Source organism: Leucopleurus acutus (assembly GCF_964270905.1).
Source record: "Leucopleurus acutus genome assembly, chromosome: 9".
In the NCBI taxonomy this organism is placed as follows: Eukaryota; Metazoa; Chordata; class Mammalia; order Artiodactyla; family Delphinidae; genus Leucopleurus; species Leucopleurus acutus.
Genome location: NC_139144.1, coordinates 47,897,824 through 47,920,792, shown reverse-complemented (window position 1 = coordinate 47,920,792; position 22,969 = coordinate 47,897,824). Strand labels below are relative to the sequence as shown.

At 38.7% G+C, this 22,969-nt stretch overlaps 2 protein-coding genes across 7 annotated transcripts in view; one reads left to right on the top strand and one right to left on the bottom strand.

Moving 5' to 3' along the window:
- COL28A1 (collagen type XXVIII alpha 1 chain) overlaps positions 1–11,823 on the bottom strand; it is a 159,537-nt gene extending 147,714 nt beyond the window's left edge. The window contains 4 exon segments of the mRNA XM_082846829.1: positions 1,473–1,529; positions 3,334–3,354; positions 9,505–10,043; positions 10,912–11,823. Of these exon segments, the coding sequence (XP_082702955.1) occupies positions 1,473–1,529; positions 3,334–3,354; positions 9,505–10,043; positions 10,912–11,032 (738 nt within the window). The 5' untranslated portion in view covers positions 11,033–11,823.
- MIOS (meiosis regulator for oocyte development) overlaps positions 1–22,969 on the top strand; it is a 238,446-nt gene that overhangs the window by 167,724 nt on the left and 47,753 nt on the right. For 2 of the 6 annotated variants that reach the window (XM_082846445.1, XM_082846443.1), the window contains exon 4: positions 6,184–6,237. The exons of the other annotated variants lie outside the window; for them this stretch is intronic. The gene's annotated coding sequence lies outside the window, so the exon portion shown is untranslated. The remainder of the gene's footprint in view (positions 1–6,183; positions 6,238–22,969) is intronic. 6 annotated transcript variants of the gene reach the window in all.

Sequence of the window (22,969 nt, the reverse complement as noted above, 5' to 3'; positions counted from 1 at the left end):
CAGGAAGACGGCACAGTCTTGAAATGGCAGATTCTCTAGATTTGCTCAAAAAAGATAATGTCTCTCTATTCCTGATGTCCAAGAGAGAATCTCAAAAGATGGAAGAAGAGAGTTCTTCAATCCTATTCTAGAAAGGCATTTTATTTTCCTATTCTCAAACCACCAAAAATCTCGCTTTTCTGTGAACTGGTTTTGGGAACACTCAATAAATGTTAAATAACATATTTCTATGGCTATCCCTATTAAAACATGGTACAGTAATCTCTTCCAACAATATTAAGGGACTGAAATAGATTAGCTCAGCAGTTGTAAGGTTTCTTTTTACTGTTTATTCTAAAACGTAATTGAATATCCCAAGCAAACCTTCCCTGGCAATCTCTTGGTGTAATAAGTGTAAAGTAAGACTTTATAGGAAGGGAAAGTTAAACCTTTGCTTTGGCCAAAATTAGCTTCTACTGACTGCCACGTTATCATGTAATGTATCTAACTTGTATTTTGAAGAAAAAAAAAGACAAACACTCCCTCTTTCTAATGCCTTGATTAGTAGAATGATTTGAAAAAGTATAGGCTTTGGACCCAAGACTCAAGGGAAAATGTGTTATAGTCTAAGAAATTCACTGTACACATTCCCCTCCCTGCCCCCAAATACAAGCATCAGTTCAAACACATTATCAATGAATTTTTGTGAAATATCTCCACAGGGCTTTTGACCTCTAAGGTTTGAAATCACAGAAGTAAATAAAAAACTGAAGTAGCAGCGTGCAGGCACCTGAAGGTGACTGTTAGAGAAACATTCAGCATCTCCAGTCATTGTGATGTCATTTCCAATGCCCTCCCAGTACAGACATGGCATCTACCAGATATTAGGGCAGAATATAAAGGAAGCACTCCTTTGGGGATTATCTTTTCAAGTATTGAATCATCTTAGTAAATCCTGCCATTTACCTTTGTTTGCCAAGTGGTGTCTTCCATTTCACACAATTCACTCTAATTTCCAGAGCTTCCTGACAAGCTTCCTCCCCACGAGGCATTTTGGGGTTGCACTTGGCTAAGTGTGAAGACACAGTTAATTTCTGGAGAGGTCACTTGTTTCTAGGTGGAAGTAGGATAAAGCTTTGTCTAGAGCACTGAGGATTTGTATGAGCTCTTTCTCTAAATTTTCACTTCAGTTTTGAGAAATTCTGGCTTCAATTGTTGCATCAGAAGTGATGCTGAAATATCCTTCGTGGGAAGAACGTCGTCATTTTAAACCAAATCTGCCCTCAATTCAGTTCAGTAAAATCTCAAGCTTATTTCTAAGGACAGAATGTATCCCTTCAGGAATAAAAGAAAGGAACAGCGTTTCTGTTTTTGCTGCTATTTGCACACAACTGCTTTTCAACAGCACAAAGTAGCCCAGTGTTTTCAGGGCAGAGCTATCATCGCTAGGACTTCCTGACTTGACCCTAAGTTCAAAACAGAAATATACTCACAGGAGGCCCTGGGTCGCCTGGATCCCCCTTCTCACATTCACAAATCTTGCGTTCACACTAAATCAATAATGAAGCACAATATTAACACTCAGTGAAATATAGCATTTTAAATCTCATTCAGTACACAACTAAATGGAACACTCCTTGAAGAAACTTTACCTTGCAAATATATGGAGCTTTTGCTCTCCCTATTAAATTCTTCCAGGAAATCCCTGATCTAGGAAGACCTAGCTAATAAAGTATTATTAAATGTTGCCATGGTTAAGTAAAATAGACCTCCCATTAAAAATTTATGTATAACATCATTCGCCAGTTAAAATGGAAAAATAAACATTTTCAGTGGACTTTGGGAATTTCTGCTGTTTCTCTTCTATACAATGCCTCCAGGCTCAATAATATACAAACACCAAATACTCCTTTACTCAAAAAAGGAAAAAATTTGACTTATACCATATTATATCGATTCTAAGATGCATATTTTTCCTTATTTTCGCATCTTTGAAACCAGAATGCATATTAAATGAGTCACGCCCAACCAAGATGAAGCTGGTATTTTCTGCGCATGCACTTCATCGCTTCCAGAATGAGATGGAATAAAACTCCAGAGACACAACAAGAGCACTTGAAGAAATGCTGCATCACCAACACTTTTGGTGGCACAGGGGCTGGTATTGTGTAGAAAAGCCAATAATGACTCTGAGACAAAAAGTGATTTTAGAGGATTTCAACTTTGAATGTGAAGAAGTTTTAGAAATAACCAATTTAGTTTGCTTATATTTTCCCTTATCTATATGCACAGAAGTGATAACAGGATTTAAAAATCTATATCTAAATAGATCTAAAAGGACTCTTGCCATAGTATAAAATGAAAAATTGTAATTCATAAGAAGGTACTGTATCATAGTTTGACAGAGGGTTTTTTTTTTTTTGTTTGTTTGTTTTTTTTTTTTGCGGTACGCGGGCCTCTCACCGTTGTGGCCTCTCCCGTTGCGGAGCACAGGCTCCTGATGTGCAGGCTCAGCGGCCATGGCCCACGGGCCCAGCCGCTCCACGGCATGTGGGATCCTCCCGGACCGGGGCACGAACCCGCATCCCCTGCATCGGCAGGCGGACTCTCAACCACTGTGCCACCAGGGAAGCCCCAGAGGGTATTTTTTAATCTGTCTTAATGGCATATAAAATAATGAAACGTAGTGCTCTACAAGCTTTGGTTGGCTCCTATTATTTTATGTGATAGTCCTAATGTTAAAGAATCAGTTTATCGAACAAAGTTCAGATGTTCCAACTCTTTGCCCAGAAACACACATGCAGTAGAGCAGTCCTCAGCAAGCTCACGGTCATCTATTGTGCTGAGTACCGTCCAATCGATATTGGCCAGTTTCCTTTGTCACTTGGTCTGGTTACCACCAACAGGGAAGAGAATAAGCATAGTCAGCCACCAGGAAGCAGGGGCAACTCTAAGCCCTGTTCCTTAGCCAGGAACACTGCCTAACCCTGGCCAACACAAGGCACAGTTCCTAGAGTGGAGGACCCCCGTAAGTAGCAGGTATTGAGACACAATTAGAAAAAAGGAAGTCATGTCAAAGTCAGCAAAAACTATGGTGTCTGTTTGTCATTGATTTCTAAAATCACTCTCTAAAATCGCTTAAATATTTCCTACTTTTTCTAAATTTTCCAACCTGCATTGGAGAGGGTGACATAAAATAAATCAAATGGCTGCCTCAAAATAGAGTGGCTCATTTTAAAAAGAATTAAGCATTTTTATTGCGTCACACCTTATCTTCTAATGTGAGTTATAATGCTGGTTTGCTTTTGTGAGCTTTTAGAGTAATTCATAGTGATCACAGCATGTGGTGCTTACCTTCTTTTCAAATAAGATATCCTAGGAGGGAAAAAAGAATGAAACATCAACTCAATTCACCGTTCTGCTTCCAGCTTCTTATTAACCTTAATTATTCCCTATGGGATATGCAATTTCCAAAAAAAATAGCAGTTCAGCCTTTTTAACCTTGTAAAATCAATAAAGCCGCAGCCAACAGCCTAAGGAGCACTCTGAGCCGTCTACTAATAGAAGACATGAAGGGCACTAGCATTCATTAAAAGTAATTTTTTCTAGAAATTTTATCCTTTTGCATCCTATGTTTTATCTCTTGTTTCTTTTTTATCAGCTCTGTAATCTCCATAGTTTGGCTACAAGCTTAATCAGCCATAATAAGAAATTTCTCACTTTTATTTACAGACTTTGGCAGAATATGTAATTGTGTATTTTCTCTTCTCTATTTTTCTATTCCTTTACAGATATGCACTTATTTTTCAGCATTAAACCATAAATTTGAGGGTGATAATTTCATGAAATATTAATGAACCTTAAAAGTCAATATGGTCCAGCAGCTCGTTCTCTCATAAGGAAACGTGAGACGCAGTGCTGTGACTTGCCCAAGGTCACACACTTGAGCTGAGCTGCCTAACCAAGTTCAGTGCTATTTTCTACTTAACCACACAGAAATGAAGTAGTCAGAATGTTTTTCAAAACTACTTTAAATTCATAATTTTAGAGAAGTTCCCGATGTGGTTTTTGTCCAACAGGTAGGTCTCACTACCCTACTCGAGCTCAGTGTGGTATTACCTGACAAGAGCACTGAAGGTCGTGTCTGAAGTCAAACACTGGACAGAACTTACGTTTACAGATAGAGTTATTGCTTTCTTAAGGTAGAAGTTATGTGTCAAATTAATGCCTTATGACTGAATCTGAGGGGTAATTTACATGGTAAAATAGAAGATGGAAGCAAAAAGCACTAGAATATTTGTTGCAAGATGTTAAAAATAAAGCATGTAATGAAGAAGCAAAAGATAAGTCAGAGTTGTACCTTTATGGAGGACTCTGCATCCTTTTTTGTTTTGTTTTTACTCTACCTTTATTTCCAATCAAACGAATCATTTAGAGGGAAGAGATAGAAAAATGCTTTAAGTGATTCTAGGGATTTAATCAGAGAAAAATTTAGGCTGGGAATTTCATCACCCAGGGTTTTCATCCTGTTTCCACCATTATCTAGCCACCTGGCCTTAGGTACGTCATATATCCTTCCAGGTCATTTTCCACATCTATATAAAATGAGAAAGGTTGACAACATGGTCTTGGGAGCTGTAAAACTCTGGCCACAGACCCTGTCTACCAAATTCAGTCTCACCTATGGCTTTCTTTCCCTCTCCCTCCATCGTCCCCTGCCCCAGTGATTTTAAATTACTAGCCAGTGTAAACCCTGGCTGAAAGCAAATGAGATACTTGTATCTTTAAGAGCTAGTAGGTCATGTGGAGAATGGGAACTCAGAAAAACTGACGATTTTAGTGTAAAATGGCTTTACCGTCTCCAGAACATTCGGCTGTGCCTAGAAAGTTGAAATGTACATGCTTTATCTCTAGGCTGCCCAGGACAAGTCCTTGCTTCCACCTGTGATCCTGACATCCCTTCCAGACATACCCTAGAGAAATTCTTGTACTTGTATATTTCAGCATTCATTGTTTTTAATAGCGAAAAATTTGAAATAAAATATCCATCAATAGTGTAATGGATCAATAAACAAAATACTACTCAGCCATTAAAGTCAATGCGTTGAATTTCTGTATTTTAACATAGATAACTTTCCTAAAATGTTGAGTGGAAAAGCAAGTTGCAAATGAACACATACAATGTGATCCAAATTGTGAAAATATTTAAAATATACGTCAGAAACTTGGTTTCCTCTGGGAGGGAGAGAGAGGAAAGGAATTTGAAAGGAGTTCAAAAGAGACGATAAAACAATAATTCAAGTCAAATTGTAATATTTGAAAATAACTACTAAAATAAGGAAAAATTCAAAGTTGTGTCACTTTACCACCTTTTTACAATAAGCAATATCCTTATCAATTTTAAACTGATAAATTTAACTGCTACTGTGGCTCATGTGTAATTTTACACCTTTTAAGCTTTTCATTTGAAAATTCAATTTCTGCTTTGCCATATTACCCCTTAAAAATATGCGCCACGGGCTTAAAAACCATAACAGCACAACTTACTGATTATTTTTGGAACTCATTTGATTTTGTGTTTGCTGGAATTTATATTTCTGTGGAAACAAAAATGGATTCAAAACTACGCAACAGATAAGACTGTTTGAAACAAAGAACAAAGCTCCGTTCCCTAAGGGCACTTACAGCCTATAAGCCCCAGTGATAGAAAACATGGCAAAGCAAGCTGCTTGGGAAGGAGATCCTAGACTTGGGGGGTGTTGAGGGGGAGGAACAGGACGGTTTCTTGGAATAGTTGGACTTTCTGGATAATTTTGAATAAAGAAATGCAAAGGACCAACTCATTGATGGAATGCTGTTCTATATGTCAAAGTTTATAAGGAAAAAAGGCATAAAGACTAGTGTGGGCAATCCGACAAAGGAAGCAGTGAGAAGGGACATTTAAAAAGAGTGGACAGAAGGGCCCACGTGGACAGAGCTGGAGAATTGGGAAGTAGTGAGGCCTTTCACTTAAGCAGAGAGGCAGGCTGTGTGGAGGACAGCCGGGAGAATATGGTCAAAGCCAGAGGGAAGGGCATGTTCAAGTAAGGTCTAGGTGGATACTGTAGTTTAAATCAGGGGTCCCCAACCCCCAGGTGAGGAACTGGGCCACACAGCAGGTGGTAAGGGGCGGACAAGTGAGTAAAGCTTCATCTCTATTTACAGCTGCTTCCCATCGCTCGCATTACCACCTGAGCTCTTCCTCCTGTCAGCATTATGGTGAGTTGTTTGATTATTTCATTATATATTACAATGTAATAATAATAGAAATAAAGTTCACAATAAATGTAATGCGCTTGAATCATCCTGAAACCTTCCCCTGTCCTCCGCCCCAGTCCTTGGAAAAATTGTCTTTACGAAACTGGTCCCTGGTGCCAAAAATGTTGTGGACCACTGGTTTAAATGAAAAAATATAGAGAAAGGACCTCACCAGAGCAAAAGAAGGGTCATTTTACTAATGGAGTCAGAGTTTTATGATGGCAGATATGTGAAGAAAGAAGGCTAGAATGGAATTGCCAGTTTGGCGAGTGACCGTGAGGTCAAGGCTATGAGAAGGGAATGGAGAAAATGTGAGGAAGGTGTCAAAGTTATTAGCATGACAGCAAATGGGATGAGAATAAAGAACTTAGTAGGCAAGGATTACAAACTCTATGATAAAAAAATATATTTGCAGCTTACTACGGTAGCAGAATAGCCATTCAAGTTGATCCCTTTGTATGTGAAGGAGAGGATACGCTAAATGGATGTTTTGCTTAATTATCTTCAGAGAATGAGACCAATTTGCCACAACCTTTATTCCCATAAAGACTTTAAAATTTTTAATATCAAAGGTGATAAAGAGGTTTTAAAATCTCTATGTACTCTCTCTTGCTCTTTTGAAGGACCAAGTAATATATCCAGGAGATTGGTTTGAATCTGTTTCTTAGGTTTCAATACTGTTATGTAAATCATAATAAAATAGGAGCACAAGTATTTTCTTCACCTTGGAATCATCAGGTCTCTCTTGGGTAATTCAGAACTAAAATGCTTTCATGGGATTCTTATATGATACTTCCTGCAAGAGGTGTCAAGGAATGTGTGATGGTTCCTTGATTTGTCTTGGCTCCTGCAAAATCTGTTCACTGTGGACACTCCTTTGTCCACAGTGAAATTCAACTAAAGTCTACTCTGCAGTAAACAGAGTAAACTGCTGATACAAAAAACAACCCAGATGCATTTCAAAATCATTATGCTGGCAGTAAGAAGCCTGACACAAAGAGTGCACGTGCTGTGAGCTTGTTTACGTAAAAATCTAGAAAGTACACTAATCTAGGATGACAAGTCAGATCAGTAGCGTTTAAGGGACAAGGGAAACACGTATTGCAAAGAGGCATAAGGAACCTTTTAGGGATGATAGAAGTGTTCTCTTTCCTACTTGTGCTGGTTGTTTCATGGGTGTATACATCTATCAAAACTCAGGGAAACATGCACTCAAAGTAGACACAGATGTGTACTTAAATTATACTGGATTAACTTATTTTAAAAAATCAACTGCGTAATAATTACAAAATAAAAAGTTTTAAAAATTGAACTACAGATGTAATAGAAACAGATTAGATGAGGACATTTTCCAATGGTCGGATCAAAAGTCAAGTTCTGCTTCCTAGACCATGGCAATTTGAAACATTGAAGCTTGGTATATCTTTCTTTGAAAAGCCTAATAAGTTCTCTTCACAGAGCTTCCATCTGAACAAATAAGCTGAAATCACAAGATGCTATGGAAGAGCAGAGTCATTAGGATGCTTGGTCATTTTTTGGTTTCCCCAGAAACAAGCAGTCTTGCTTCAGGTTTACTGCCAACAGCCTGTGTTCTCAGTTGGGCAGGAGCTCTTGGCAAGGGTGTGTCTGGAGGGCGTATGAACCTCCTGAACCGACACATCTGGCCAAAGAAGGAGCTGCCTGTCCTGTGTCCTCTCCAGGCAGCAACAAGTGACTCATCACAACCCCAGGGTTCTCTCCTGAACATGCTTGAAACTTCTCTTTTATTCAGGGGTGAGGACTCCTTAAACTATGGCGCAGGCAGGGCTACGCAGTTAGCCAGGCACCCAGCACATTCCCCTTTCCTGCAGAAGAGATGCTCACGTAAGCGTTCACCCCAAGTACCTGGGAACTGAGCCTATCACCTGCGGTCTGGGCAGAACTCTCCCCATCTACCCCTAATGCCCAAGTTAAAAAAGGCTAGAAACAATAGTAACTTTGGAGAAGGGATGTTCCTTAACTCTTTCAAGGCAATTTTAATTGAGAAAATCATAAAAAATAGTTACTACTCTCCTTCTCAATATAACTTTGCAGAGTTAAGCATGCAGACTCCAGGGTTTTTAGCTGGCCTCAAATTTTCAACTATAAAATGAAGATAATAATAGTACCTACATCATAAGATTGTTGTAAACATTGAATAAAATAAAATATGTAAAGTACTCAGAGCAATGCATAATACACAGAGAGCACTCAAGACATGATCACTATTATTTAGGTAAGAAAAACCCAGCATCTCATGCTGAAAACAGCTGAGAGTAACAAAATCAAAGTAATGTTGGGAAAAGAATTGAGGGAAGGGACAAAAGGAGAAAAACAGACTCTGAAACGGGGCCTGCGGTTTTTTCAACTGATAGAAAAGAGCCCGTATGGAGTGCTCAGGACCTAAAGGACACATTGTCCTTGCCCTCCTCTCAAGAAACTTTTTTTAAATCAATATTCTTAAGAAAATCAATTTTGACACTTAAATCAACCACCTTATCTCCAGGAGTTTCCTCCTTGAGAAATGCTGTGAAGAGGGCTTTTGTTCTGATTGCTTTGCCTTCTGTTTTCCCTAGCAGCAAGGAAAGGCTCTCACAACCAATAAAGAAAAGCAGTGACACAGCTAATCAGATCAATCTAGTGGGACTCATTGATTTGATGGGAGAAACTGTGGGGCGACAGCAGGTTATAGCTGATTTAAAACTGGGTGACCTTGTTAACACCTAAAAAACAAGGAGTTTTTTTTTTAATGGAAGTCTGTGAACTTCACTTGAGCATAATATGGCAATAGGTGAGACAAACAGTCAAAAAATATTTCTGCACATCTGTAATGGGAAAAGAAGAACTTAGTACAAATATAGTGGACCACAAGTTGACTACAAATCAAATATAAGTCAGCAGTATTCAATGAGCCCAGGATGTACAAACAGGAGTCTGAGGTGGATGAATGGAAATTAATTCTTCCAAAATCCTCAGCGGTAGCTGACAATAAAGTTCCAGAGAATGAGTCTGGGACTTCCCCAGATTACGTGGCATAAACTATCAAGAAAGTAGAGAGACACATGGAAGAGATTCTTCTTTTCCATTTCCAAGGTGGATTTTTTTTCCCTTTCATCTTTTTGGCCCACTATCTATCCTTACAGAATTTGTAAACAAATTATCAATATTATGGTGAAAAATATATACAAAACCAACCCATTAGGTACCTACCAGGTGATCCTGAATTTTATCTACAAGGGTTGAATCATTCAACAGTATAATGGGTTCACTGAGTGGATCCCCAGACACCAAACGAAGTTTGGTTTCATTGACTAGAGTAGAGAGTCCAATGGTGCTAAATAATATTCCTGAAGTTCTGGCATCTTCAGAAATACTTTGAACATCTGGATTCTTTGGATGGTCGATGCCATCAGTCATCAGCAAAGCCACTTTCACACCATCTTTGCACCCTTCTCTCTTAAGTAGCCTCGTGACATTGGCGATGGCATAATAAGAGAAAGTACCTTGCCCAATGAAATTCATAGACTTGACCCTCTGTTTAAAAATCTGTAGATCCTTCCAAGAAGAAAAAGAGCTGCTAAACTGAAGGGCTGCCAGTTTGATGTCATATTTCAAGGAGCCAACCGGGGTCAATTGAAAAATCTTGGCACTCAAGCTATCTACAAAATCTTTCTGTTTGTCAAAGAGAAAAATTTTAGAAATTTCAGAGCTGTCCACGATGAAGACAAGATCTATGAAGCAAGTGAGGTCTAAAATAGGACGAACAGGTTAGGCAAAATCCTTGCCCTTACTCATGAAACAACTCTGCATAAGGAAAGGCCTGAGGTGATGTGGTCGTGAATTGCTTGCTTCTGAGAGGAGAAGGAAGTGAAAAAGAGTGGCACTACTGAGATAGGGCTTACACTGTAAAGAACTAAATCTCTTTCTAAGTCTACAAATTCTTTTCCTCTTGTAAAATTGTGCAAATCAAAAGCAAACAAAATACCATATATTCCGAGCATCTTCCCAAAGTAAAACTTGCTTGAAGTGAGAGGGAAAGAAAGTACATTATAGTTTCAAAATTCAACAAACACTAGGCAAAATTGTCTAGAAGTAAATAACACTCTGCCTAATTCTCAAACTGTATCTCATATTGGTGAGGCCCCATCTTGTTTTGGTGCAGTTTTTTTAACTTTTTTGAAATTAAGGGAGAAAATGACTACACTTCATATTGTAGCAGTGGTAAGGGACAAAGAAACCTAGCAGGGAGAACTTAAGTTTGAATCCTAGCTCTGTGACTTACTAATTAATTTGTCTGCGGCCTTGAGTGTGCCACTTCACCTCTCTGGGCCTCAGTTTCTTTATCTATGGGAGTGGCAATCTCTGTCATGCCCATTCTAACAAGGCTACTGTGAAGCTCAAATGAGATAATAAATGTACAAGTGCTCTAGAAATTCTGATGTTTTTATAAGTATGCTCTATAAGTTTGTAAGGTGCATTATTATCATATCAAAATAGAATATCACATATATACCTAAATATGTGGTTTGCTATTTGCATCAAATGCTATTTGGAAAAATTCATATTAGGGTTTTAAGAGGCTAAAACTAATAAAGACAGAACAAAACACTTTTTTACCCTGGAGACTTTTCCTTGCAAGTAAATTGGACTTTGATCCCTTCTTTCTTTGTCCATATATTGCTTGACTCATAAAAGCTGGCAAAAGCAGGAGATACAAGACAAAATGTCTGTTCCACATTATGGTAGATGGTGAAAAATCATCTGCCGTGTATCACCTTTAGTAGAAAAATCAGTTATAAATACTTTAATAAAATATAGAGTTTGCCATTTTTAATTTCAAGCCAGTGGTATTGAAAACTGGCATGTGGCAAGAGAAAAGGGTTTTCATTCATATTTATAAAAGATTATCCACATTGAGATTTTTAAAGTTTCTAATCCAAATAGATCACAGCAACACAACCAAACATCTATTAATGAATATTTTTGTATATTCAAAGAATTACACCCACGTAGTCTGAATTTCCCATTATATTATGGGGAGCAGGAGGTACACAGCCATTTAAAAACATTTCAGTCCCGCTCTATATGATGACTGTGGTTCGATCACAGGGCCTGTTTGACTTTTCCACCTTCTCCAAGGTAGTATCAGATTGCTGCAAGGGTATTTCATTCGTTTTCATTGTAACTAATTCCTGACCATGCCAATATTTTTACAGGGTTGTAGAGAACCACCACCATTTCTGTCTTAATATTACATGCACAATTTCAATGAGTTCAGAGGTCAAGTCAAAAATTGAATTGCCCTTCTGTTTCCATAGAACCCCATTTTCTACGTTTACTTTGTTAACTTCAACTCCACCAGAGTTCCAAGCTGTAGTACAGCTGCATACCCAGTCAATCAAAAGAGTATGAAAACAGTGAAGTAAGTCAGAAAGAGAAAAATAAATACTGTATGCTAACACATATATATGGAATCTAAAAAAACACAAAAAACGGTCATGAAAAACCTAGGGGCAAGACGGGAATAAAGACACAGACCTACTAGAGAATGGATTTGAGGATACGGGGAGGGGGAAGGGTAAGCTGGGGCAAAGTGAGAGAGTGGCATGGACATATATACACTACCAAACGTAAAATAGATAGCTAGTGGGAAGCAGCCGCATAGCACAGGGAGATCAGCTCGGTGCTTTGTGACCACCTAGAGGGGTGGGATAGGGAGGGTGGGAGGGAGATGCAAGAGGGAGGAGATACAGGGATGTATGTATATGTATGGCTAATTCACTTTGTTATAAAGCAGAAACTAACACACCATTGTAAAGCAATTATACTCCAATAAAGATGTTTAAAAAAATTTAAAAAATAAAACCAGGCCAAAAAATAAAAATAGATTATGAGAGCAAAACTAACAGATTTTTTGTGTTAGCTGGAAGAACTACTGCGCAGAAAGAGAACTTGAAATCAGGAAGCAATCCCCTCTGAACATCCCTGTGAAACTATTTTTCTGGGTAGATTAACAATTTAAAATCTAATCCTGTATTTAAATCTTCAGCAAACTTTAGCACTCAGTATGCCCAGCTATGTACCAAATGCCTTTTAAACCCACAGGCTTCCCTGGCAAGAGAAGACTCCTGTGTGGCTAGCTCAGTATACCCTAGAATGGAAACAAGAAAGCTTATTTTGAACCAATGTTCTGCATGGTTTGAAATGCTTGCCTGTTTAAAGTCTATTGACTTCAGAAGTTCTGGAAAAGGAATAACAGTTTCCTGCTTTGGCACCTTTCCTTCATGGAATGGTAGCTGGGAAATTGTGAGCATGATTTTTCCAGACTTTGAATAGGGGGTGGAAATATATGCAAAGGCAATGAGGAATGAGATGGGTGACTGACTTCTTTCATACATGCCAGATGGAGAAGCCCCAATGAGAAGCAAAGCTGTTGGGTTGGGGATGGACCAGTAGATGGCTCCATGCCATTGTCTGCTCCTCGAATAGCATCAACTAGCAGGAATTTTATTAAGCTGACTTTGTATCACTATGGCCAAGCATCTCTCTTGGCAAGTGCCTCAAGTGTAATTGACCAAATGTCAACTGCTCTTCAGACCAGGTATGCTAAGATGTGGAGATAGCTGGGTATTAAAAAAAGAAGAAGAAGAAGAAGAAGAAGTGTGTTGAGGAAGTAGAACACAACGAGGATGTGTCTCTCCAAGTAATCCCTTGCTAACCAAGGAGAAGAATACAGAGGGCTGTATAACTTTAACACTGAAGATTAGTATAAGGATAAGGCTATGTAGCAAAACACAGCTGCTATTGTATTTTCAGAGGGGGAAAAGATGTAATATTATGTCCGTAGTATTACATATGCCATCTCTCTTTTTTTGACCCCGTACGTAAGGAAGTTCTCAGAAGTTCTGGAAATAAGAGACTGAAAATTTAATTTCATTGAGAACAAGAGAGGTTTTACAAGCTTGAAGCTTTCTCTAAAATTTTCCTTACATATTTATATTTTCTCTTTCTGTGTTGTTTATTCTTTACTAAGAGCAGATTTTTTTTTTTAATTTTTATTTTTTTGCGGTACGCGGGCCTCTCACTGTTGTGGCCTCTCCCGTTGCGGAGCACAGGCTCCGGACGCGCAGGCTCAGCGGCCATGGCTCACGGGCCCAGCCGCTCCGCGGCATGTGGGATCTTCCCGGACCAGGGCACGAACCCGTGTTCCCTGCATCAGCAGGCGGACTCTCAACCACTGCGCCACCAGGGAAGCCCAGAGCAGATTTTTTATGACGAAAAATTGGGATGCTATCTGGAAATCTTTACAATTTTCTTTCCTGAGAAATATCTGAAAGTAGACAGGTCTTGCTCTATCATAGGTTTGACTGTCCAACTTTTAAAAAAAATATTCGCTTCAGTGAATAAAGAAGTCTTAACATTTTCATGCAGAATCCACCCAAAAATAAACGATTAAATCTATTTCAGCGGTCCCCAACCTTTTTGGCACCAGGGACAGGTTTCGTGGAAGACGAATTTTCCATGGGGCGGTGGGGGAGGGAGGATGGTTCAGCCTATAATGTGAGAGATGGGGAGCGATGGGGGGCGGCAGATGAAGCTTCGCTCGCTTGACCGCCACTCACCTCCTGCTGTGTGGCCCAGGGGTTGGGGACCCCTGATCTATTTATTAAGCCTTGACCAAACTCTGCTTTTAATGGGGAAAATATTTTCTATTTTTCATTTAGTTGATTTTATTTTCAGGTATTAGCATGTGTTGTATTGTATCTTGGTGAATTCTTCCATTTCCCACTAGATGGTATTTACACTTTTCTTTTATTGGGGACAAATAATAGCATCAAATCTCAGAACTGGAAGGAAACTTAGAGACCACTTTTATTTGATTCTTCCACTTCACAGGTGATAAAATAGAGGGCAGGTGTTGAGACCTACCCAAAGTTCATCCTGTGAGATAGTGAGGGAACAAAGTTTAGATCTTTGTACATCAGCTGGTCATCTTTCATTATCCCTAAATACCCCAGGAGGTTTCTAGGCCTTGGTACCATCCAGGCTTGTGCCAGAGCAGGAGAAAAAGGAGCCTGTTATATGGCCAACAATATGTTTGAAAAATAGGAATTTTCCCTTAGTAGCAAATGGCTCAAGACAAATTATCATGGGCTAAATTCCAGGACATAACATAATGAGTCTCATCTCTCACTGTGTAAATCTTCATGCCTGGGCCATCAAAGGCAATGAACACCATTTATGAGAGCCCCGAGTTGAAGAACTTTCTCCTTTAGGTTTGGGCAGGTTTGCCAGAGTAGCCTGGGATTGTTGTTACACTGATTTGAGTAACTGTGGTTGCTGTGCATGTTATTGATACCTGATCAAAATACAGCTAGTAATATGGTTAGATATCATCATTTGGATGAATAAAAAGTTGCAGAAACTCAACATCCATTTGAGTTTTCTGGTCAGTCCATTTGGGATTTAATAAGAATATTCAACAAGGAAAGTTTTTTAAATAAATCAATCAAATTTCTGGAACTAAAGTGTTTTAAGAACATTAAGTAACTTATTATCCCACATTATGTCAACGCTTTACAACTCTGGTTCACACAACATTGTCCCCAGTTGAGGTAACAGAGTCATCATTTTTTGAGTTACATCTAAATTACATAGTTCCTCCTATACAATAGTTTGTTTCTTCCTCTGTCCTTTTAAATTCTGTACTAAGGGTAAATTTTTCATGGACAAAGTTTACAGTAAATAGGACTTGAGATGAATTCATATTTTACTATTTTGGATGTGAAAAACATTTTAATGATATACAACTCACACAAATATAAGGTACCTAATATCATTATTCATTGTTTATATCCAGAGCCATAGATTCAGAAATACACATGTATAATTTTATTTACGTAAGTAATTTTTATTACTTATATTTATATGTATAATATTCCATTACACTAATTAACCAAATTCAGAAATGCCAAATATCAACAGGAATTAGTGAGGACTGACCATGGGTCTTGAGGGACTACTGTTTGAAAAAAAGATATTTGGGCACCACCTTGTGGGGCTTTGTAGAAAGACACCATGAGAGAGTTTGTCTACTATCATTAACAGATTAAAATTCTTAATTCCCTATGATGCTGAATAGGTAGAACGAAAGTTGCTGTCTACAAATTCTCTGGGTAGGGAAATAAGAAGATGAATCAAAGGGCTGAAAAAATTACTTTGATATATGAATCAAGAAACTAACATCTGATGAAATCTGAAACGTATTCATTTAAGAAATGTTAACCTTGTTCCTACTATGTGTGAGGCATACTGTGTCTTATGTGTTTTTGGGTAGAAAACAAATGACACAGTCACCTCGGCCTAGTGGAAGAGATAGGTAAGAAAAAGGCAATGACACGTTTTACCAAAAATATTTTTAAGTAGTCAGATATCCCACTCTAGCTAGTAAGATCATGCTGAAGTGTTTGGGAGCAAGTGTACTGGTGTCTGCAACTTTGAAATGCATTGTATAAACAGAAGATGCATAGAGGGATGGGTAGATGGATGAATATTATGATATAGCAAATGTGTCAAATATTATAGATCAAATGTTAATTGTGGAATCTAGATGGTGGGTAGTGGGTTTGCTATATAATTCTGTCAACTTTTGTGTATGTTTGAAAAATTTTATAACAAAATATTAGACAAAAAAAGGCAACAGAAATACAGCATGATAATATCTATGAAAGAGACCTGCAAAGGTGACACCCAGCCCAGACTGTGACACAGAGGTTGGAAGTGCAGGGAGCAGAGGATAAGTAGAACTTTCTTTTCTGCTGTGTTAAAGGGTTTAGACTATCTTGAAATCAATGAGGAACCAGTGAACAATGTTAAGCAGAGGAATGACATGATTACATTTTCATTTTAGGAAAATCACTCTGGTGACCGTGTGAAGAATTAGTCTTGCAGGGAAGCAAGCCTGGAGACTGAGAAACCTATTAGGAAACTTAGTAAACTAAGAGACAGGGCCTTTAAGCATCAACAGTAGGAATGGAAAGAAGTGAACAATTCCAAGAAATGTTTAGAAAGTAGAATCGAAGAGCTTAGTACCCAACTGACCTAGCAGAGGGAAGGAAATGAAGGAAAAGGACAGTACCCAGTAGTTTGCTAGAAAGTATTTAACAATCGACCCTGAAAAAAAAAAGTGTGTGTGTGTATATATATATATGTACATAAGTTTATTCTAAATATTACCGATATGAAGGGTATGTACTTACAAATACTGTAATAACCAAATACACAATATCATCTACTGGAAATTCCATATAGCAAATTGAAGCTCATAGGATGCTTCCATTGATTTTTGCCAAATTCTTGTATCCTTGGCCAACTTATGGTTGATCAATGATCTGTAGTTCCAACTTTAACAAGTACGCCCCTGCTTTCATATTTCTATGATACTTCTACTAGTGTATAACCTTTGGTATCTCTTTTCTCCCCTTATTTAGTCCTCTCCACAGGAGGAGGATTTAGATTTATCCTAAATGATGGGGGTAATAGTCTAACATCCACTGGTCCATGTTTCCTGAGTGGGTAGAATTAATGTGTTCAAAGTCCTATGCATGTGTGACCTCAACTTCTACATAACTTACTATTAGAGATCTAAGGATGAGAAGTAGTGAGTAACGTCCCTTGCAGCTGGAAGGTTCTGTTTGGTGAGAAAGTCCAAAATCTAGACATGAATGCTAGTACCAGGAAGCTTAGTTGGGGTTGCAGGTCCAAGCTGCATTCAGCTTTACTAATAGTAATGCTGACGCTCTGATCTCCATGTCTCTATTGTATGTATTTCTCAATTATCAATAACTCCAAGTCCAGAGGAAGAATGTTGTGAGTAATAATCACCCTTAACTCCCATCCCCCTGTGTATATATGTGGGCATAGTTAAAAGGGAGTAGATTTTATTTCATTGTTTATATACTCTCCACTCCCCAACCTCTAAAATAAACACAAAGGAAAAAATTCAGGTTAAAAGGAATAATTTTCAGAAACTAAAATTTTAAAGAGATGCTAGGAACACCAATGTTAATTTCAACTACAAGAAAAATGAATAGAGTCAATGCACTTATTAGAATGAATAAGCTTATCCACTTCTATTTATCATAAATGGATGTTGCATTTTGCCAAATGCTTTTTCTGCATCTATTGAGATCAGTATGAATTTTGTCCTTCATTTTGTTAATGTGGTGTATCACATTGATTTGTGGATGTTAAACCATCCTTGCATCCCTGGAACAAATCCTACTTGTTCATGGTGTGCGATCCTTTTAGTGTATTGTTGAATTCTAGTTTGCTAATATTTTGTTGAGGATTTTTGCGTCTGTGTTCATAAAGGATATTGGCCTGTGACTTTATTCTCTTTTGGTGTTATTGTCTGGTTTGGGTAATGCTGGCCTCATAAAATGAGTTTGGAAGTGTCCTTCCTCTTATATTTTTTAGATTCTATTCTATTTAATAGTCAGGGTAGGGCTTACTTGCATCTAATAATGTCAAGGCAACTGCTGATACATCAGCAGACTTTATAGGTTATTAAGTGGGAGTTTTACTTCCCAGACATATATAGTAAAACTACAAGAAAGAAAAAATGTTAGGCAATAACACAGGTATTTAATAAACAATTTGCAGGCTTTAATATAAGAAATTATTTCTATATAAACAGGAAATGGTTTAGATCTTCAATCAGAGACGTAGAATTTACATGTATTGGGAGACAAAGTTCCTGATAATAGAATAAGATAGCAGGATAGGATAAGAAAAAAAGCTTAGAGTTTCTCACAGAATTCAGTGCCTTCCCATTTTAAGCAGTCTCTTCCAGTTAAATTCAGTCTTTGGCGCTATTCAATTTCACCAAATACACTTATTTCTGGCATACTTATGAGACAGCAAATATGACAGATATGTATTTTCTTGGCTGACATGTTAAAAAAAAACAAATAAAATTTGGAATTTTAACTTTTAAACCATTATATAAACAATTACACAGATGCTTTTCCCTCCAGCTTAATAAAAACAAAGTTGCTTTTGGAGAGATTATTTTTAAACTCAATGTGTAAACATCCATCATCACAATATAACAGTTTTAACAGTCTGAGCATTTGCTTAGTTAACACACCATGCGTGAATACTTCTTGGGATATACAGTATCATTTCCTTTAAGATACCATACATGTAACATATAGCATCATACCTCATATTAGAAAAGTGTCCCTTCCTCAAGAGTCTTGCTGCCTGACAACTGTAGAATAACCATGATGCAAATGGCCTTCCTGGAGGTGTTTAATGCACAAACTACAGAACCATAGGCCTCAGCCCTGTGTAATATCACAGTGTTTATGCAATTAATATTTTAGTGTACAGTTGCAAAAACTTTTGTGTATTTATCATATTTTACAATTTGTACTAATTTATTAAAGACTTGAAATTTTAGTTGCGTAAAATGGTTCACTCATTCTGATTACAGTTGAATGTAACGAATCTATTGAAAGAGCAGGACTCCATAGAATCCATCACAAAACAACTTTATTTTTCCCCCAACTGTCCTTTCATACCTATTTTTGAGGGCAGGATTTTCCTTTCCCATTGGATGAAATTATAGGCAGGTGTCATGAGTCTCTGAATCAGTCTTTGATATAAAAATCACTTCTTTCACATTGAGTCATAAAACTGATGTGGGCTTCCCTGGTGGCGCAGTGGTTGAGAGTCCGCCTGCCGATGCAGGGGACACGGGCTCGTGCCCCGGTCCGGGAGGATCCCACATGCCGCGGAGCAGCTGGGCCCGTGAGCCATGGCCGCTGAGCCTGTGCGTCCGTAGCCTGTGCTCCGCAACGGGAGAGGCCACAACAGTGAGAGGACCGTGTAGAGCAAAAAAAAAAAAAACAAACCAAAAACCAAAGAAACAAAAAAACTGATGTTTCAATAATTAAAAAGTCTATTTCCATGTAGCAGCTAAAACTCTGAGCTTAAAGCTTCTCCTCTCCCCAGCTGGGGCTCGCTTCAGGCTGGAAGCCTGCAGTGGGAAAGGGGAAAGGGTCATTTCCATTTCCCCACTTTGTGCCTCTCTGTCTTCCCCAAACTCATGAAGAGCAGTTTCTGACTCTTCAGGCAGAAAGCCTGGAAAGATCTACTTAACTGATTACTACTTTGCTTTGGTTTTGGAAGATATTCACGTGATCCCTTTCTCCACTCTCCAGCTCTCCTGCTTTCGTCAGGGATTCTGCTTCACTGAGGATCCCTTGTCAAGATCTCCTCTCTGGCAGGTGTCAAACACAGGCCTCCTTCACACCAGACGTGAAACGCCTCCAAAGTCTATCAGCTGAAGTCGCTTCCCTCCCACCAGAAAGCCCTCTAACTGACTGCTCTAGGTTGCCTCTCTCCCCTTGTGACCCACATCTAGTCTGCAGGGCACGCTCCTGCATCATTTATCCTGACAAACACTAGGAATGAAGGTTGTTCCCATAGACGCACCTCTCACCTCTCGACCTTCAGAGTAACTAGCTGGCCTTCTGAGTTTCCAGGCATGGCTCAGACAGCAGTGTGCCACGTTTCCTGCCTGCATCCCTGTTCCCAGTTGCACCGATCAAGCTCTCCACTGAGAACAGCACTTTTAGACCTCTCCTAGGGGATTAGGAGTGAGACTTCCTGGAAATGAATTTCTCCAAAAAAATCTCCCCCAGACTCTTCATTCCCAGCCCCTTTATATCCCTCAGTGTGTTTAGGTCTTCAGGTTACAAAATTTTTCCAGCACTGCATAGGTGTTAGCACTATGCTAGCACTGCACAGATGATATCACTTTGGAATGTGAGAATATTCATCATCTATTATTTTGCTCCAGTCTAGTGATGACAAATCCTATTTTTAACATCCTGTTACATAAACAAATATGCTGTATGAGCATAGCTAAATCCTGAAAGTGAAGCAGAGAAATGAAAACAGTTTTGCATGGTAGAAATATCTGAATTTTAAGACATTTCCTTCAATATTGTTTTCGCAATAATATTTTTAAATTTTGAGTTGGAATGGAAGCATTCATGTGTTTCTCTAATTTTTCATCATGCATTCATGTTTTGATTCAACAAATAATATGGGGAACAATGATAATTGTAATGTGTATCCCACTCTCAAGGAATTCACAGTAGAACCATATGAGTATATTGCAATATAATCTGCAATAACATTATTATAATATAATATGTAATTATGTGTGTGTATGTGTAAATAGGCTAAGGGTGTGAGACAGGCACAGTGACAAGTGCCAAGGAGTTCAGAAAGGTAGACATGACCTCCAGTTGTGGGAGACTTTGAGAAACTGAGGGACGTATCTTGAGAAACGGATAGAATTTAATTTTTCTAAGCCATGGAGAAGGATATTCCAGGGAAAAATGGAATAAAGGCATGTTTAGGGAAGTTGCTTTGTAAAAGTAATTGGGACTAATTCAGTAGGGCTGGAGCTAGTATGGGTTAAAAGATCAAGTTGGAAAGATATGTTGGGCCAGAATGAGGACAATCTCATGTCTATAACTTCTTTTAATATCCCAGAAGCTTTTGTGTATGTTACATAGAGAGTAATATTCACCATTTATTAACTTACTAATTTTAAAACAATATATATACCTCACTTACACAGATAATTCATGAAATATACTAATTTAATAGATTACATTTCTCCAAACTCGTAAACATCGTTGCAAACTGAGTCCCCCTTTTTAAATGTTTTTCAAGAGAAGACAAAATATACTCAACATTGCAATGACTATAAAACTGACTGATACAAAATTTACAAAAGGGCTAAAACTTAGGAAGTAAATTTGTTTCCTCATCATTTCTATCCTGATTCTGATTCTCTTTATGCTTCTGAATTCTTACCTCTTCCATTTCTTCCTGGGGTTACAATTATACTCAGCTAAGAAAGCCAGGCTCAGTTTTGCAAATAAGCGGCTGATAGTCCAAGATTTTGAACATGAGAATTAAGTCCATTACCCATTTGAAGATTTTATAGTCACACATTGCACATTACATCAGAAACAGTCCAAATTATTGGCTGAGGCCAATCAGATATGCTTTGAGTTTTTGGTGACCTGGTCTTTCCCTCAAAATGACACTGGTTCTGGGCTTCCCTGGTGGCGCAGTGGTTGAGAGTCCGCCTGCTGATGCAGGGGATACGGGTTCGTGCCCCGGTCCGGGAAGATCCCACATGCCGCGGAGCGGCTGGGCCCGTGAGCCATGGCCGCTGATCCTGCGCGTCCGGAGCCTGTGCTCCGCAGCGGGAGAGGCCACAACAGTGAGAGGCCCACGTACCGCAAAAAAAAAAAAAAAAAAAAAATGACATCTGTTCTGAACTCATTATCTTCACAGTTAGATATATGTCTAACTTGCAGTGTTGGTTCGGGAAGTCTTTTTCTCATTTTACTACTTTTACAACTGCTTTGGGCTTCGTTGGGTTCAGGTAATTCTAAAATTAATTTGATCCATTGAAAATACAAATTTTCTTTCTCATCAACCACAAAGAATTAACAGTATTGACATCTTAACTCCAGGCTGAGGAGTTTGGATCTTGGTCTGTAGGAAACATGAGCCAATGAAGGGCTCTAAATAAGGGAGTCGCTTGAGATGTGCTTCAGGAAGATCAAAGGTTTAGCATAAAAGGGTAGGAACAGGGGAACCAGAGACAAGTTTGGAGACTATTGTCCGGGTGAGCAGTAATTAAGACCTAAATAAACTAGGGCAATGGCTGTGGGAGCAGAGAAATTAGCAGAATTTAGACACCTTATCTGTTTCAAAAGCCCAAATGTGATTTACTCAAATCCCACCCAATGAGTGGAAGAGACCAGGGAGAGAGATGGCTGTGGTTTCACTGGGATTTGATTGTGATGTCGATGGCTGCTACTTTAGTGCTTCAGTGCTCATCGGAAGGGATAAGCCCCGTTTCTTAGTCAGTTCGGGCTGTTGTAACAAATTGGCATAGACTGGGTCCCTTATAAACAACAGAAGATTATTTCTCACAGTTTGAATGCTGACAGTCTGGGATGAGGTCAGCACGGTGGGGTTCTGGTGAGGTCCCTCCTCTGGGTTTCAGTGCCGACTTCTCATCGTGTCCTTACATGGCAGAAAAGGGTTGAGAGGGCTCTCTGGGGTCGCTTTTATAAGGGCACTACTCCCACTCTTGAGGGCTTCACCCTCATGACCTAATTACCTCACAGGGGCCCCAACTTCTAAAATCATCACATGGAGGGTTAGAATTTCAATATATCAATTTGAGGGGTGGAGTACAAACATTTAATCCATAATGCCAAGATATCCACTAGTGAAACAGACACCCTGTGAAGAGGCAATCAATGAGCAAAGCAAGAAATGTTCCCATCACCCATGGTGCAGTTATCCTAAAACTACCCCAGTTGATAGACACTTTGCATTGCTGCTTGAACCTTATTATCTCTGACTTAACTCTGTGGGTACAGGATTATGAAGTTGAAGTGTCTGTCTATCATTATGGAATTGAGCATCCTAATCCCTCCAACAATACCCTTTAAAATAATATTCACTGGGTTTTCTCTCATTAAAAAAGTTTTACATTTTTTATCTCAGGAAAGAGAAAAGTATAATAAAGAAAATATTGATCACCTTTAAACCTACCCCACAG